Here is a 15698-nt window from a genome sequence, read left to right on the forward strand (position 1 = left end):
CATTTTCTGCTTCATCTCTTCTAGAAAGAGGAATAGTCAAGCTTCTCTCAAAGAAATGGCTACAGCTGCTTTGAGAAGATCTAAAGGCTAACATCACTTCACCCAAAGCCAGCAGCTTGTTTTCCAAAGGTTCAGAATTTTTAACAGAGATATATTATACCTCATCATTACATGTGTCCAAACAAACAAGTACTTTTGGTGATGTCATGAACAGCCAGAGAGTTAAAATTTAACTTAAATAAGCAATCTAGGCCTGCCAGATCAATATTAAAACCATCCTACTACCACATGTTTGAGCAAACAGCAAAAGCCTTTTAAAATATAGGCATATTCAAACAGGAAGCATGAGACCATCCTCAAGGTTTCAGACATTTCTTGATGTCACAGCAGTTATTTAGCATCAGACTTTTAATTCTGGACTCCTTGCCATGTTTGCCCAGAATTGATTTTTGGTACACGTTTATTCACCAGTATTTTACCCCCCGAGGTGAGACCTTTGGAAATCTCAGATGTACAGTCAGTAGGCATCTCCTCCTAACCATCCCCATCACCCAGAAGATAAAAGCTGCAAGCAGTCCATTCTCCAAAAGGCACACCCAGCATCCTTCTCAACTGAGTTCCCCTGTCTTCACTGGTCCTGCCAGATCCCTCCAAACTGCTAAACATTGTGCGTTCCTCTAACACCAATGCAAAGAAATCACTGAATGTCCCGGTTCCAGTTTTAAAATCTGGATTATCTTTGCTCTGTTCCTCACCTCTCCGCCTTACATTAATTTCCTTAATTTAACCATAAGGGAAGTATACAACCAGGACCATAGCAGAAGCACTGCAAAGTGGGAGCTACTTGTACTTCTAATACCAGCCTATTTAGTGGGATTAAGCTCAAGTACTCACAAATTACACTAAAGCTCTCATGAACACTTTCAAGTTCATCCCAGCACTCTTGCATAAAGATCTATGAAAGGATTTTAGCCTGAGGAAGCCCGGTAATTTAAACAAGATTATCCTTAATGGAAGAGCAAAGGATGGGGATGCACACAAACAAACAAAAACTACACCTCTGCTCCTCCTTGACCTCAGTCTTTTTGTCTCCCATTACCAAGTATGTGTTACTCCCTTTTCTTCATCTTCCTCAGAACTGTACTTTACACTGTACTTTACAGTGTACAGAAAGAACTGTACACTTCTTTCCCCTCCTGTCCTCTTTACCACCACTTCTGCTTGACCAAGTCAGCAGCAAACTACAGGCCCTTAGAAGTAGTACATTTGTTAACATGAAGATGTACACAAATGGTTCTTCCTGACCACCCCATACGGGCAGTGAGATGTCCCATTTTAGACATGAAACAGCACTTTCAGTAAAAACGAGCCTGGAAACCCAGGTTTTACAGCAACAAGCATGCTAGGAGTGCATCCAGAACAAAAAATACTCAGAAATTACTAGTTTACCTGTTTCTAGCTGGTGACTTCCCTGCATCCTCCTGGACAGACCCAAGGCGTGCAGACAACGTGGTAGCTGAAGAGTCTGTGTGAATCAAACTGCAGGGAAAGGAGCATGATAGAGATGTCTGAGATATTTGTGACATCCAGCACATCAGAACAACTGTAATTAAAGTACAGTTAATTGTCATGTTACCTCTCGCTCACACCCATGATTGTTAAATCAACAAGGGAACAGGGAGAGCTTTCCCCATCTGTAGGCCAAAGATATCTGGAAGACAGTGTTCCTGTCTTCTTCCAAACTCAACTCTTGAGCAATACAAACTATTCCTACTTCCTGCATTATCCTGCCTTCCCACCTGCTTCCCCTATTTCCCTTTCTCACACATCTTCCTTTCCTAAAGGCTGCTAGTAGATGCTTTGGCAGTAGATACATTGCCCCAATTTCTCCAGCATACCATCTTTGCAATCCAAGCAATGCTATCCATAGCTATTGCTAGACAGCTTTTGCCAAGATAAACAGCTACAGAAGGTTGTCAGGCTAACCTGATCCCAATCACCTTAGCCCTCCTTCTGTTTCCACCCCAGGAGGAAGTACAGCAGATGTTCAAGCACCATGTAAAGAAATTCCTGTTGGCAAAACCGTGTCAGATCTAAGCCACTACAGGCCAACTGATACAGCCATCCTGCTGTGCTCTAGCACAATAAATGTTCCTAGCGTAATAAATGCTCTTCATGAGAAACTGTAAGCAATGCAGCTTTGCCCAAGTAGCTGTACTTATCCAGAATACACCACTCCTTCACTTTTAAAGGACACGGCCCTTCAAATTAGTTAAAGCAGGAACTCTGTGTTCCAACTGTTCGAAGAGCAGAGCGACGTCTGACAAGTACATGCAGCTTCAGTCTCCCTAAGTGCTTTTCTCGCTGCTTTGCAGCATCGTATCTCAGATACATTATTTTGGAAAGAGACAATTCCCAAGTTTTCTTTTGAAACAAACTACTTTTCACACAGAAGCCACTATTAGAACACAACCTCTGCTGCATTACGAAGTTGTGAGTTGCCAGTTCCCATTGTGGCACCATTTAAATTCAGTATCTTGAGTTTAAATATCTTAAGGTCAATCAGAAACTTACCAAACAGTATTTAAGGAGAGCACTGTAACCCACTGCAAAGTGCAATAAGCACTGACGAAAGTGTTAATCCTGCTAAAGCAACAATAAACCACCTAATCCCAAATCTTTCTTCTTCTCACACACAAGAGAGGTGAACATTTACTCAGTGTCTCCCAAAAATACTGTGTTCCATTATAGAATTATGAGTCTTTCAACAACAGGAATAATTTTGAGTGCTACAAGCTGCACCAAATAAAGACATAGATTCTCACTTGACATGCTCATGTCTACAGGCTGCTGAACTGTTGTTATAAAGGCACTAACAACACATCTAAAGACAAAACTAACAATGTTTTCAGTATTTTGTACATTTGAAGAGAAGATTCTGAGACTATCTACTTATTCCCCAGTTCAAAATTTGGTAGTATTTATCCCATGCATTGTTACATTACCACTTTAAATGACTATAACGTTAAACCAGAAGTACTTTCCTTTATTTAGGCCTAAAAGCTGATTATTTAAATGCTTCCAGACAGAAGCATCATATTCTGAAAAGCAGCATGCAAAGCAAGAGTCAGGGCATTTTCTGAAGACAGAAAATGGTTTGACGGGTTTTTTAAAATACTATCTAAAGAGCTGCTATGGGGCACATGTCACTAGCGCTACCACTCAGCTAAACAAAGGTTCTGACTCAAGACCTCCTCAGTAGTTTCACATCTGCCTGTTCTTCTGGTTTGGGGAAATGAGAATAAATACCACACCTGATTATTTCTTCTTCCCCACAACATGAAATTAAATCAATTTTAATCAAGGTATTCCAAAAATAACTTGCATAGCACTTGAGAAGTACAGTGTTCTTTTACTCATGGCCCAAAAATAAAGATCCCCTCATTTGAGAGCAATAGGAATAAATATACTTTGAAAGGAGATTGGAGGACTTTATAGGTCCTCTCTATTGTCCTTTCAATCCCACTTCATCTGAAATAGGTGGTTACTTCCATCACTTCTTTTACCTACACAGAGAGCATTTCTTACGTTCTCTTGCCCAATTCAAAACCTGACAGGTAAAGCACCAATGTTACTTTGACTTGCCTCTCAATACATTGGTGGTTAGATGGTGTGATTTTGAGTCTGTCTTTTTAAACTCTGAATACAAAAACCTGCTCTGTCACTGGTACAGAATCACTGAATCAGTACATTAAAAGAAGAACTGCAAATAAATTAAAACTTCACTAGAAATGTTTCCACATTTCAACTTAAAGAGAAGAATATTACAAGCAAGCACAGAATTAGATTGTTTTTACAGGAGTTGGAATCTAATTTTACTAGGTGGAAACCACCAGCTTTTGTCTAGGCAGCTGTCAGCCTGAGAACAGTTGAGATTCCAGAGCTCAGCATGAAACCATTGCCTTTACCTTTGCCAGGTCAGATCCTCCTCCAGGAAGATGTTGCGGCTGGCTTTGCGGCTCCCAACTGGTGTGCGTGGCTCGCCAGGATCCAGCATGGACACAGAACACGCCGAATCCGACAGGGCATTTAAGTCTTCTCCAATGGAGTTACTGTCTGTGGAGTGTGCATAGCTTAAGGCTATTTTACGGCAGTAAGTGCAGGCTCGGAGATCCCCTACGGAAAAGGAACCAGAGAGCGTAAGCGAACAGGAACAAATAGTACTCTGTTCCTACAGGATCAGAGGTGTATAGTGGCGCAAACAGAAGGATTTTCTGTTTCAAAACCTCTTTGCAAGTCTAATTCTCATACTCTCTTAAAGGGCAAAACCCTGGATAATTACACACTCAGGGAATTTTTCCAAGGCAAATGACACCTAAAACAAGATTAGTGAAAGAGGAGAGAGAAGAGAGACAAGGAGAGGAAGAGAGAGGGAGGGAAAACACAGTGAAATGATGGCAGAACAACAGCCAGTCAGATATGACACACCAGCTGATGTCTAGAATTTGGTAACTGGTATTTGAAAGACTTTCCCCTGACCCTCAATTAAAACATGCAGCTCATACTTTAAAACTACTGTTACTCAGAGCAGCTTTTTCTTGAGCATACTTTATTGTACTGCACACTCTTGTTCAATAGTGGCCATATTTGTTTTGTAGCGTGGTAAAAATTAGCAGGCATGGCATAATCCACCATCTTTCATAGAGAAACTGGTAGAATTAGGTCCTGTGATTCTTTTTTCTTGTTTTTAAGTCCACTACAGACCTGTACAGCATTTTCTAGAAGATGACAGGATCTCAGATGCAGTAAACCAAATAGAGCTGATCACACAAAGACTGTTCTGTTTCTCAGTAAATAAACCTACCTGTGTAGCCCATGAATTTTCCAGGGATTTCCTGATTGCAGCATCGACTACAAAAGATCTGCCCACAAAGTCGACAGTGGTGCCTCCTTCGGAAAGTGGTGAATTTCTCGCTACAGTCATAACATTCTTTGCACTGGCTGTCAGGCATCCAGTACTGCTTCAAGTCACTGTCCTACAAGAGAGGACAGCAGATAAAAGCTTTTTCTTTTGTAAACAAGAAAGCATGTTAAGTTTCCTGACTCTTTGTAGACTATGTTTATGGAAAAGAAAATTTCATACAGCCACATATCTGTGCACGTGTACACACACTCTTGCATAAAAGCACACAAAGGATTTTTCATGTGGTTTTACAGGGAGTCAGAAGGCTGAGAGTTCTGAGCTAAGAGAATAAATCCAGTAGGACTTTGCCTCCTTGATCCAAGATGGAAGCAAAGCAGAATAAAACTATCATAGGATGTAGATGGAAGTCAAAAATAAACAAATATATGAAGTAGTGATTGCTCTCGCCTCTCATTTGTCCCCAGCACATGAGAGGTCCTCAACTAACACAGTTTAAAAATGAGAAGAAAAAAAAAAATCCACCACATATCAGTTGAAGCTGTTATCTAGGAGTAAATCAAGTTATCAGAAATTATCACTGCAGGAACATAATTTCAACAGCTAATATTACAATATGTTTTGAAAGGATTATAGATACATGTAAAAAGTTTTTTTTATTTGATCCAATTCTTCAACACTTCAGTAAATAGTTGTAAAAGCACATCCCTGACTGACCTTGTTTCAAAACTCCAGGTTAACTGCTACGTGAAGAAAACTGAAATTCACATTCAGCAGACAACAACATATATTAATTAACAGCATTGGTATAGCCACAGGAAAAACATCATTTTAAAAACAGAGAGTTAAAACTTCCATTGGTGTTGAAGCTATAGAGCAAGACAAACTCTCAATTGTGATTCTGAGCACACCAGCTGCAACTCCCATGGATGGAGACAACTGCTAATGGTCACATGACAGCCCTGCCTGTGCAACACTCTTTGCTAGAGTTCAGTTCTGGAAAAAAGCCTTTTCAGAGGGACTGTATACTTCAGATTTTTCTTAGGAAGAGAAACTGCTGCAAGGATTATCTTAAAACAATCAGAGAAAAGAGTAATCCCGCAAAAGAAAGGTGATCCCTGCTCTCATTTTCCCATAATAAAAAAACCCCATAGGGTCTTATTTTAAATTGAGATTTATTTTTGGATATTCACAAACTAAAGTTTGACATAGCTGCTAGACCAATTCTGAGACCAAAGCAGTTATGATTAATGACACAACCCTTTCATGCTGCCCTCAGCCAAGAACACCTGCAAAGAAAGAGGTGAAAGACTGCTCAAGACCATTTTAGTTTAGTTTTTAGTTTTAGTGGTTTAGAGAATCTAGAACTTTTTAAGATAAACACTCAACTTCAAGCAGGGAAAGTTGGAGTGAAGAGCTTTGCCAAGGAACTGCTGCAAAGCTGCAGGGGATGCCATATAACAGTTTTTGTTGCAACTCTGCATGATAAGCCAGGTCTCTGGATCTACCACATAGAGAGGGGCTGTTCCAAACACCAGTGCTGTGCCCTACTTGCATGTGACTGTGTCCAGAAACCCAGTCACTGCTGGTCACACCTCCCAGCTCTCTGCCTTCCTTGCAGGTTGTTCTTGTCATGAGGGAGGGTTCAGAACAGAAGTCTGGCCTGCCTTAGCAGTAGAGGCTCCTTAGAACAGCACCTTTCAGAACCTGACACAGCTTTCTACAAAAGTAAAGAGGTCTTCTGTAGAGACAGGCCAAGCCCACAGCAGGAACAAAGTGCTGCCTGAAGTGACTCAAGCAAAACATGCATGCAGTCAAGAGCAGTGATGCATTACCTTTTTTACAGAAGTCAGCATGCTGACAACTAAAAGACTATCTCCAGAAGACCTGGTCATATTCATTTACTGCTGTATCCTGTCTGTTTCAGCACTCCTCCAGTAGCTTCAAATACATCTGAAAATCTCTAGGGCCTTCAGAAGTTGCCACAAACTGAAATATTAGTACGGCGCATACTCAATGCCCTGCTTACTGCAATGAAAGGTTTCTGCTTCGCTCTCAAAAATCCATCAAAGCAAGATTATTCCTACAAGCAGAATAGCACTGGAAGCTAAGTAAGTTTATTCAAAGTCTACCTATAAAAGCCATCAAGCCAAAAGTTGTTTCCTTCCTCTACGACTTTAATTGAATGTACTTTTGCCTGTTCACATCTTGCCCACAGACATAGCTATTTATACCCTCACCTATAAATAGGTGTGGATTCTTTCCTCAACTAGAGCCTCTTCTTAAAGTATGGTCCAACTCAGCAGATGGAGATTAAATCAGCAAGTCAGTAGCAACCACCAGACTCCTGTCTATAATCAAAACTGATTAATGGGGCACACCTTTCAAGCAAATATTGCTGAGAATCAGTACCACAGTAAGTAGCAGATTTAAACCACACCAAGAATTCTCATTTGTGACAGTTAAAGTGTTTCACCTGTCCATGGTTAGCCTTCTAGGGAGAAAACTATTAGGGTTTTTTTTCACTAGACTGGGTAACACATAAGTGGGAAGGAGTCTAAAAAGAGAGCATCTGGTCCAAGCACAAGAAGCCAAGTAAATGCAATGATTCATTCCCCCAATATGACAGACGTTTGGCAAGTCAAAAGTCAGCATCAAATGAAATTGTTTCCCCTGCATTCACATGATGCTTTTTGAGTTTATTCACTCATCCTTCAAACATCCAGAAAAAAAATCCCCACGATGTACCTAAAAACAAACCTCAGAAAAGCCCAGTAAAGAGTAAATTTTCTAGATGGTTTGGCCTACAAATCCTTCTAAAGAAGTACCTGGCTCTTCCCCTCCATGATTTCTTTGAGGCGCTTCAAAACAGTGCTGAGGCTTCTTAACTGAACTGCAGTTCGAGGATCATGACCTCCAAGAGGCGGTTCTACTTTCCTTCGATTGTCTGGAAGAGAAGAGAGAGCAATATTCATTTCTTCCATGATCCATCAACATTCACATGACAACACAAATCCCCATTAGAGGGAAAAACATTCACGTATATATACATTTTACAAAGTTACAATGTGTATCACTTCTTGCCCTTGATGCCAGATAGTTTGCTGTGACTGACATTTTAAATACCACCCTCTGTGTTTACAAGAAGCCATTTAATTTCTCTGAGAATGAAAACATCTTTCAAAGAAGTGATTTTCAACCTATTAGATGAAGCTCGTAGTAGTCTGTTACAAAGCACTGAGGTCTCATTTTTAAAATGCCCTCTAGGATACTAATATTTGCAAAATAATTGCTACAATATACACATTCATTCTAGGAGTAGTATAAGTCAGTGCTTTAACCTGAACTTATTTATAAATTACTACAGCAAAAAATCAGGACTCCATTGCTCAGTTCCTATTAAAAAACAGTAGTTCAGAATAAAATGCATTCAGAAGTTCACATTTTTGAGGGATTTGGGGTTTTTTTGTTTGGTTTTTTCCCTTAGAAAAACAACAGGTTGTTGAGAATTTGTACAGTCATTCTTGATTAACTACAGCAAAGACACTTCCTGAATAAAAATGCAATGCAGCTAATTTCTTTTATTTTGAAGCATTGCTGAACAAGTTACAAATAGTCTCCTTCTCCCCAGGAAGATTTGAAATTACAGCTGTCTATTTACCTAAACACTTAAACAATTTTAAGAGTCTCTTTCCTAGATTAATAACTTCCTGAATAGTTTAAAGTTTCTTACCAGCTTCGTTGCTCTCCATCTGACTAGTGTTTTACTTAGCTTGTCCCTAGTACAGGAAGAGCAGACATGGCTGCCCTCTGTTTACTGCCTGAGCTCTCCTGATGTCAGCAGGAATGCTGACAGCTCTGCCTGGAGCCCGTTAACTGTTGCTGTGCAGGAACAGCTATGCTACTGCATCGTGTGCAGCAGACCAAAACCCTCTCTTAATGTGACTTAAACTGTGGGACTCCTTGCCTCCTCTTCAGCTTCTTAGGAGGTATTTTTAGTCAATCAGCCCACACTTTGCTGCTACGTACAACAAAGAATGCACAACATTTTCCTTTTTAAGAAAATAAACCCATTTCTGTAATTCCACTTGGAATTGATTTCTTTTTAAAAATCAAACAAACTTTCTGGCAGTACAAAGTTCAGTATTTTAGGGTGACTATGGGGACCTTCATATTTCAGGAAGACATTGATAATACCAGAGAAACCTCTGGCTCCTCCTTACTTCTATCACAAGACCTATGCTGCATTTACTTCCTGGTACTTCCTCTGAATTGAAGAGTATCTCCTTTCCAGGAATGTTGCTTCCAATTCGAAGAATGATCAGATATACTGCCTAACTACCAATAAATCTTGTCAGGCAAGTGACTTTCAAAAACAAACATATACAGCACTGAGGAAATGCCACAGGTAACTCCACACTGGTTCTTGTTAGTTAAATGCCCTTTTTCTGTTCCATAAAACAAGGTCAGAAGGATGTTACCTACGTAAGAAAAAATATGCCATCAGCAGTAGCAGCACATGGCCAACCTGTTTATATTAGAGAAGCTGACTGATACTCAGATTAAAATTCAGCTGGTTCTTTTCCTTCTCAATCATTAGATTTCTCCCTTTCTGAGAAAAAACACTGCATAGCAAGAAAGTAAGAAGTTATCATTCCTGCAGTAAAGGACACTATCTAAAACTCCATCCTCCAAAAAGAAATCCCATGTATCAATCTTACCAATCACTCTTACCCCTGATCCAAACTGCATTATTGTAAGTTAAAATTTAACTCCTACAGCTTATAAAAAAAAAAGAGTTAACTTATTTCAACAGTAAATGTCATCCTTCCTATATTCATTTATGGTTGCTGATCCTTGGTAAAACCTAGGAAAAAAAGCTCTAAATTATGGAAATGTGTTTTCATGGAGTTTCATGATACTATAGTATGTTCGCATTCATTTTACAGTGAATGGCAAAGTAAAAACACCATAAGAACTACTTTGTTGCAATCTGTAGTTTCAGTTTATAGGAGAACTGACCATATACCAACACAAGAGGTAGAGATTCACAGTTTCAACAATAAAAAAGTACCCCTGCCAGAGATACTAGTTTTGCTAATACAAAACAACACAAATTGCTTTCTAATTACTTGCTGCCACAGCATACAATTTCATATTCGAGTTCACTACCACAGTTCCAACAGCACATCTTCCTCAAATCACTACCATAAAAAGTAGGAAAACTGCCCTTATTTTCATTTCTTAACATGCATTTTCATGTTCCAAAATCTTTTTGATTAGAAAAGATGTGGTAGTACCTCACACTCCACAATGGTTTCCAGTAACTACCACATGCTTTCCTCAGGACTTCTTCCCCCTGTATGATCGTTGGCCATTCCTTTGCTCCTGCTAATCTCCTTTGCCACTCCCTATTACTGCCAGTCTGCTACAATTGTCTAGAATTAACAGCGTTATCCTGCATGACAGGGTAACAAGCCAGAAGTGCTTTTACTACCCATGCTCCCTCTGCAGCAGTCAGCATTACCAGTTCTTCTTAAACAGGATTTGCAAGCTGTGACATTATCTCAGTGACAACAGTCGCATTGTTGGACTATTTTGGTTCAATCCAGCACGTTAAAAGCCCTCATCTGACAGCACAGCACACACAGTCCAACACAACCAGCACACGATGATACAACAGACTACCTAAGAGAGAGGCCACAGAAGCCATTGTAGATTCTCAGCACTGGTTCTTCAGCCACATAACCCTCAGAGCATCTCTGACATAAGCCAGGCATCCAATAGCTCCTCCTATTTTCACAAAAGCCAGTAAGCAGCTATTATAATAGCTATATTGTAATATAGTTTTTGTGTAAGTAGTCCTGAAGGGAAGCACAGAACTGAAACCCTACATAACTGCTGCCAGACAGTGCCCTACAAAAGCCACCATCCCTCCACACTGTTCTGCACTTGGAGCTGTCAGACAGCATGGTCCCCAAGCAATGAGATGTGTGCACAGACACTACAAACTAATGGACAGATGAGGGGTGAGGGTCAGCATCTTCAGGAGCAATTTCATTTCATCACTATTTAGAGGCAACAGAAGGAGCCTTTTATTTATTCCTGTTTGCTTAACTTGATATATTACTTAAGATCAAGTAGGCTGGAGAGACCTTTGTGAAGTGCTTATATATTTTCCTGCCTACACTTGCCCATGCCATTACTTAGATACTTAATAACAAAGCCTAGAGAGAGATTTACAGGCATGTGGACACAGGGCTACAAGAAAACTTAACTCAGTTAGACACCTCTCTGTCACTGAAGTCAGTGGGTGACCCAATTTACCAATCCAGATGTTGAAGTAAAACCCATCACTTATTTTCTTGCTTTTCACCATTTAGATGTGATAATAATTTCTAAGATTATTTGTGCAGACCAGCATCAGCTGCAATAGCAGAAATAAAATTCTCTGCTACTCAGGGAAAATCCTCAAAGACCTAATTATACAGCACCACTTAAGGTCGAAAAAGGACAGAAAAATAGTTTTCTAAAGTTTGCTTCAAAAAAACCAATGCCTGACTTTTAGAGAAGGAAAACACAAGTATTTTTCCCCCCTCTTCAAATAAAGTGAGATGGCCTAAAACACTCCCCCAAACCTTCTCACTAATCCAGTACACTTTTACATGTGTTACACAGAGCTCATGTTTGTTACAGCACCAAGGTTGTTTGGGAGAAAATATTCAACAGCAAGTCAGGCTGCTTAGCACACAGTACCACAGAAATCTCTTCAAAAAGTGAGCAGCAATTCCTGCTTGTCCTAACTTTACTTCTTTACAGGCTAATTCATTATGACATTTTTCTAAGCATACTTGCATCTAAACCCAGAGATATGAACAGAGGTCCTGAAAAAGAGCTGGAATAATACAGAAACCTTTCCTCCCACACACCTTAAACTAAATCTTATTCCCTGGCTGCCTAATCCCAGAGCAAGTCAAACAGCAAGATTACTTCTGCCTTCTGAGTATCAAACAACATACATACTTCACCTGAAGGTTTCTAACAGCTAATCCCCAGGCAATTTCCAAGTCATTTACAAGAGGTACCAAGAAAAAGTAAATTGGCTTATCAGCCAAGAGCATATGGCTGTTCTTGAGACATTTGAGATAATTCTTTAAGAAAGAGCCCAAGCAAACAAAACAAAAACCCAAAAATAATTAATTAATTAATTGACCTCCTTAATTGGTTCATTGGAAGAAGTACAACTAAAAAGATCAAATAGTACTAGAGGGCAAGAAGGAATATGATGAACATGTTTAACTAAGCATGCAAATGACTGGGTAAAAATGCTATTCTCTGTACTAGACTTTTTCCTGGCTACCAAAATTACACATTTTTCTGAAAATCCCATACACATTAACAACACTTAGGATCTGATTTGTTTGCACTAGGTACCACACTCTTGGAAATACTGCCTTGCACAAGATTGTTACCCAGTTTAGCAGTTTCCTCAAGGCTATCATCAACAGCCAACAGTAACCAGTCAGATCTCAAGAGGGACCCCTGTAATCTACTTTCTAGCTCTTTCACATCTTCATAAAGCCATTACACAGTTGGACCCTTAAAATTACAATCAATCCACATACCAGCTAAAAGACGTGGCACAGAATCTGGCAATAGTTTAGGCAGGATTGAAAAAAAAATCTTAAGCACAACTTCCTATTCAATTCTCCTTGAAACAACTACAAGCAAAAACCTTCATTTACAACTCCCCCGAAGACCCAAACACCAAATCCATCCAGACTAAGCACTAAAGTTAGAGTTAGCATGCGGATGTTAAGCAACTGTAGTCTCTTGAGATAAGGCAGAAATGTTCAGGATCAAAGTTCAGGTGACTTTAAAACACTGGATGTGTTTTGGCAGCCTCTTCTGTTCCAGACTGTTTTCCAATTAAAAGAGCAGAGCCCCAACAAGAAGTTGTCCTGCTGAAACACCAAGAAGGGCGGAGGGTTATGGGGTTAAAGAGCAACCTCACTAACAGAAGCAGTGTAGCCTGATGCTAAATTCTGCTATGAATGTAGACGCTCAGTGAGCCTTTGTTCACATCCTTCCACCTCACCTTGAAGCATCCTGGCTAGTGCAACATTGCCTTATAGAACAAAGAGCTGAAATTACCCAGAGTTGCAGAAGATCTTCTTTGCAGCTCACCACTCAGCTGTTTTTTGTAAGGAATTGGTGATCTCAGAGACTGAGCCCTCGTGGGATGCTGAGGACTGGACCAGCCACCACTCAATGCTTGTGGATCACTCTGTCCCGCCTCTGCTCTCTCTGCTGGGGATGAAAGCCTGCCGTCATCTAGAGTTGACAAAAAGCAAGAAACCACCTGTTCAGACATGTTAAAGAAAACCAGTAGTACATGCAAAGCTAAGGTTAAAAAAAACTCTCACAAATAGCCCTTTTGGATCATGATTAAACAAAACAAATGAATTTTTAGTTTTAGAAGTAGTATACACATCATTGAAACAGGACAGTAGGCTGTCTTCAAGGCTCAGGCTATTTCTGAAATTCCCTGACGTGAAAAGTGTCAAATAAAATGGTGGCAGATTGTTCTTGAATATGAATGTGAATTATTCTTGCAAAATAGAATAGCTATATATGACTATCAGCTTCTGCCTTGAAAAGAGATTTTCAGTTATTTTACAAGCTAGTACTGAGGTCACAGTAAAGTTACCACAGCCTTTAATTTCCATCAGCAGATCAAGTATAGACAGGTTCTCATTGATTCCAGTAAGATGCACATTTCATGTGTTGTTTCAAGGTTGTTTTCCCATTCACTTAACAAAAGACATTGCTGACTCTAGCTACATTTGTCAGAAAAAAAAAAAACAAGTGAAGCCAATACTGACCACATCTTATGCTACTTTCAATACATTAGCAATGACAGGTGCTACTCTAGTATGCAAACTAATAGCAGACATACCAAGTAATTATTTTTCATTCTGCATAAGAAGAGTCTGAACAGATCAGTTACACAAAAAGCTGTTGGCTCTTTTCCCCCAGCTCAAACATTGCTGAAGTATGCTTAACAAAGCTGGATAATGAACAGACTAAACAAAAGCAGCTGACCAGTGTGCCATCTCTAGTAAAGGGATACACAGATTTTGCACAAAATCCACGTGCATTCATTCACCATTCTTTGCAGGATCTTTCTTTGAAACAAAAAGGAACTCACACAGTTCTTTCAGAGTTTGCCCACTGAGAACATATTTAATGACACATGCAGCACAAAGGCCAAAATCTTGTAATACTTTTTAATATACAAAACTTTCACAACACTTCAGATTTCTTGATGGGGAACACCTAAGCCATGCAAATTAAGTGTGAACTTCCTGCTTTATTGCAGCTCAGCTGTCACCCAGCTGCCGGTATGAGATGCACAGGAAGGAGAGAGGTGGGTGAAGTCTGAACTAAGAACTTGCACTGGAAGGACAAGCACACATTTTGCTCATACAGGCTGGCAGAGGGTTACTCCTACTTTCCTCCTCAAAAAAAAAATCATACAGGCAAAGGAAATTCTGATGTCAAGCTAAGAATCTCTACAATACTACCTGCTAATTGGCTTGTCTTTGACTTTCATGGGCGGCTGCAGATTTCCAGCTGCAAAATGCTGGCTATCTTCTCTCATAATAAAGCTCTCCTACATCACCCAAAAGCAAGATGCAACATCCCTCACCAAAGACCTGACATCAGCCCTTTGACGTTATGCTTCTATGTTCAGAGGTGTTTTTACAAGCAGCAAACAGCACACACAACCCATGCCCACACATCCCCCCAGCACTCACCTTTGCTGAAACGGAAGAGATTTACAAAGGAACTGTAAGCTGATTTAAAAGGAGGTTCGTCCTGGTCAGGAGTCAGGGGTTTGAAGTGAGTGAGATGGGATGGACTGCTGGGAGAACGAGGTAGATCACTGGTAGAGTCCAGTGTTGGAGAGCGTTTGTCATCTGCAGCCATTTCAGTTACCCTGGAAAGAGGTCAGCAACACACATTACACAAGGGGTGAAACAAAACCTCTTCAGTCTTCTGAACAGGAGGTGTGTCATTAGATCCCACAGGAAAGACATTCACCTAACTGACCACAGGCATCTGCTATTAGCACAGGTCAAAAATGCCAGAGGAGCCCATGCCCCCTGCCCAGCCACTGACAAGAGAGCAGCACCTCTGCAGAGCGTAATCCAGAGTGCCTAGCTAAACATCCAGAGCAACAAAGTAAACAACCACTACACTGATGACACCGCAGGAGAGGTTTATGACAACTTGAAGTTTTCCAATGGAGACTCTGCAGGCATATCACAAAGAAGTTTTAGCTTTGACAGCTCTTCTCCTAATGTTGTGAATTCTGCAGCCCTTGTAACAAAGCTGAAAACAGGCATGCCTGAGCAAGCACAAGGCAGACTTGTTGTTTGGCCAGGTTAACTTCAGAATGAGAAGTAGAATGAACTACAAACAAAAACAGGACTGAAAGATTAATTTTGATGGGAAACTGTTTCCCTCCCCTCTGCCCTACAATATAGGCCCTTGTGCAAGTTAGCAGGGAATCAACCCAAACTGTGGTTTACTTGTCAAATCTAACACCTTCAAACATCCTTGTTTTCAGAAGCAGCTCCATTTAGGAAAAACAAGCAAAAACCCCAAACCACTTTCTGTATTAGGAGAAGCCATATTTCTAAAACCTATTTTCTGCATACCAAAGCTTCCATACAGCCAAGAGTCATACTTTTTCCCAACCTATATTCTT

The 15698-nt window shown here is 40.2% G+C and overlaps 1 protein-coding gene across 6 annotated transcripts in view; it reads right to left on the minus strand.

The window, feature by feature from the left end:
- PIKFYVE (phosphoinositide kinase, FYVE-type zinc finger containing) overlaps positions 1–15698 on the minus strand; it is a 67555-nt gene that overhangs the window by 49345 nt on the left and 2512 nt on the right. For 5 of the 6 annotated variants that reach the window (XM_068196039.1, XM_068196040.1, XM_068196041.1 and 2 more), the window contains exons 2-7: positions 14743–14924; positions 13076–13255; positions 7750–7868; positions 4865–5036; positions 3969–4176; positions 1450–1539 (exon numbers count right to left, since the gene is read on the minus strand). In XM_068196039.1, the coding sequence (XP_068052140.1) occupies positions 1450–1539; positions 3969–4176; positions 4865–5036; positions 7750–7868; positions 13076–13255; positions 14743–14914 (941 nt within the window). In that variant the 5' untranslated portion in view covers positions 14915–14924. Of the gene's footprint in view, positions 1–1449; positions 1540–3968; positions 4177–4864; positions 5037–7749; positions 7869–8654; positions 8813–13075; positions 13256–14742; positions 14925–15698 lie in introns of those variants that run through there. The other variant, XM_068196042.1, reaches the window with a different exon arrangement.

Source organism: Anomalospiza imberbis, chromosome 7 (assembly GCF_031753505.1).
Source record: "Anomalospiza imberbis isolate Cuckoo-Finch-1a 21T00152 chromosome 7, ASM3175350v1, whole genome shotgun sequence".
Taxonomy (NCBI): Eukaryota; Metazoa; Chordata; class Aves; order Passeriformes; family Viduidae; genus Anomalospiza; species Anomalospiza imberbis.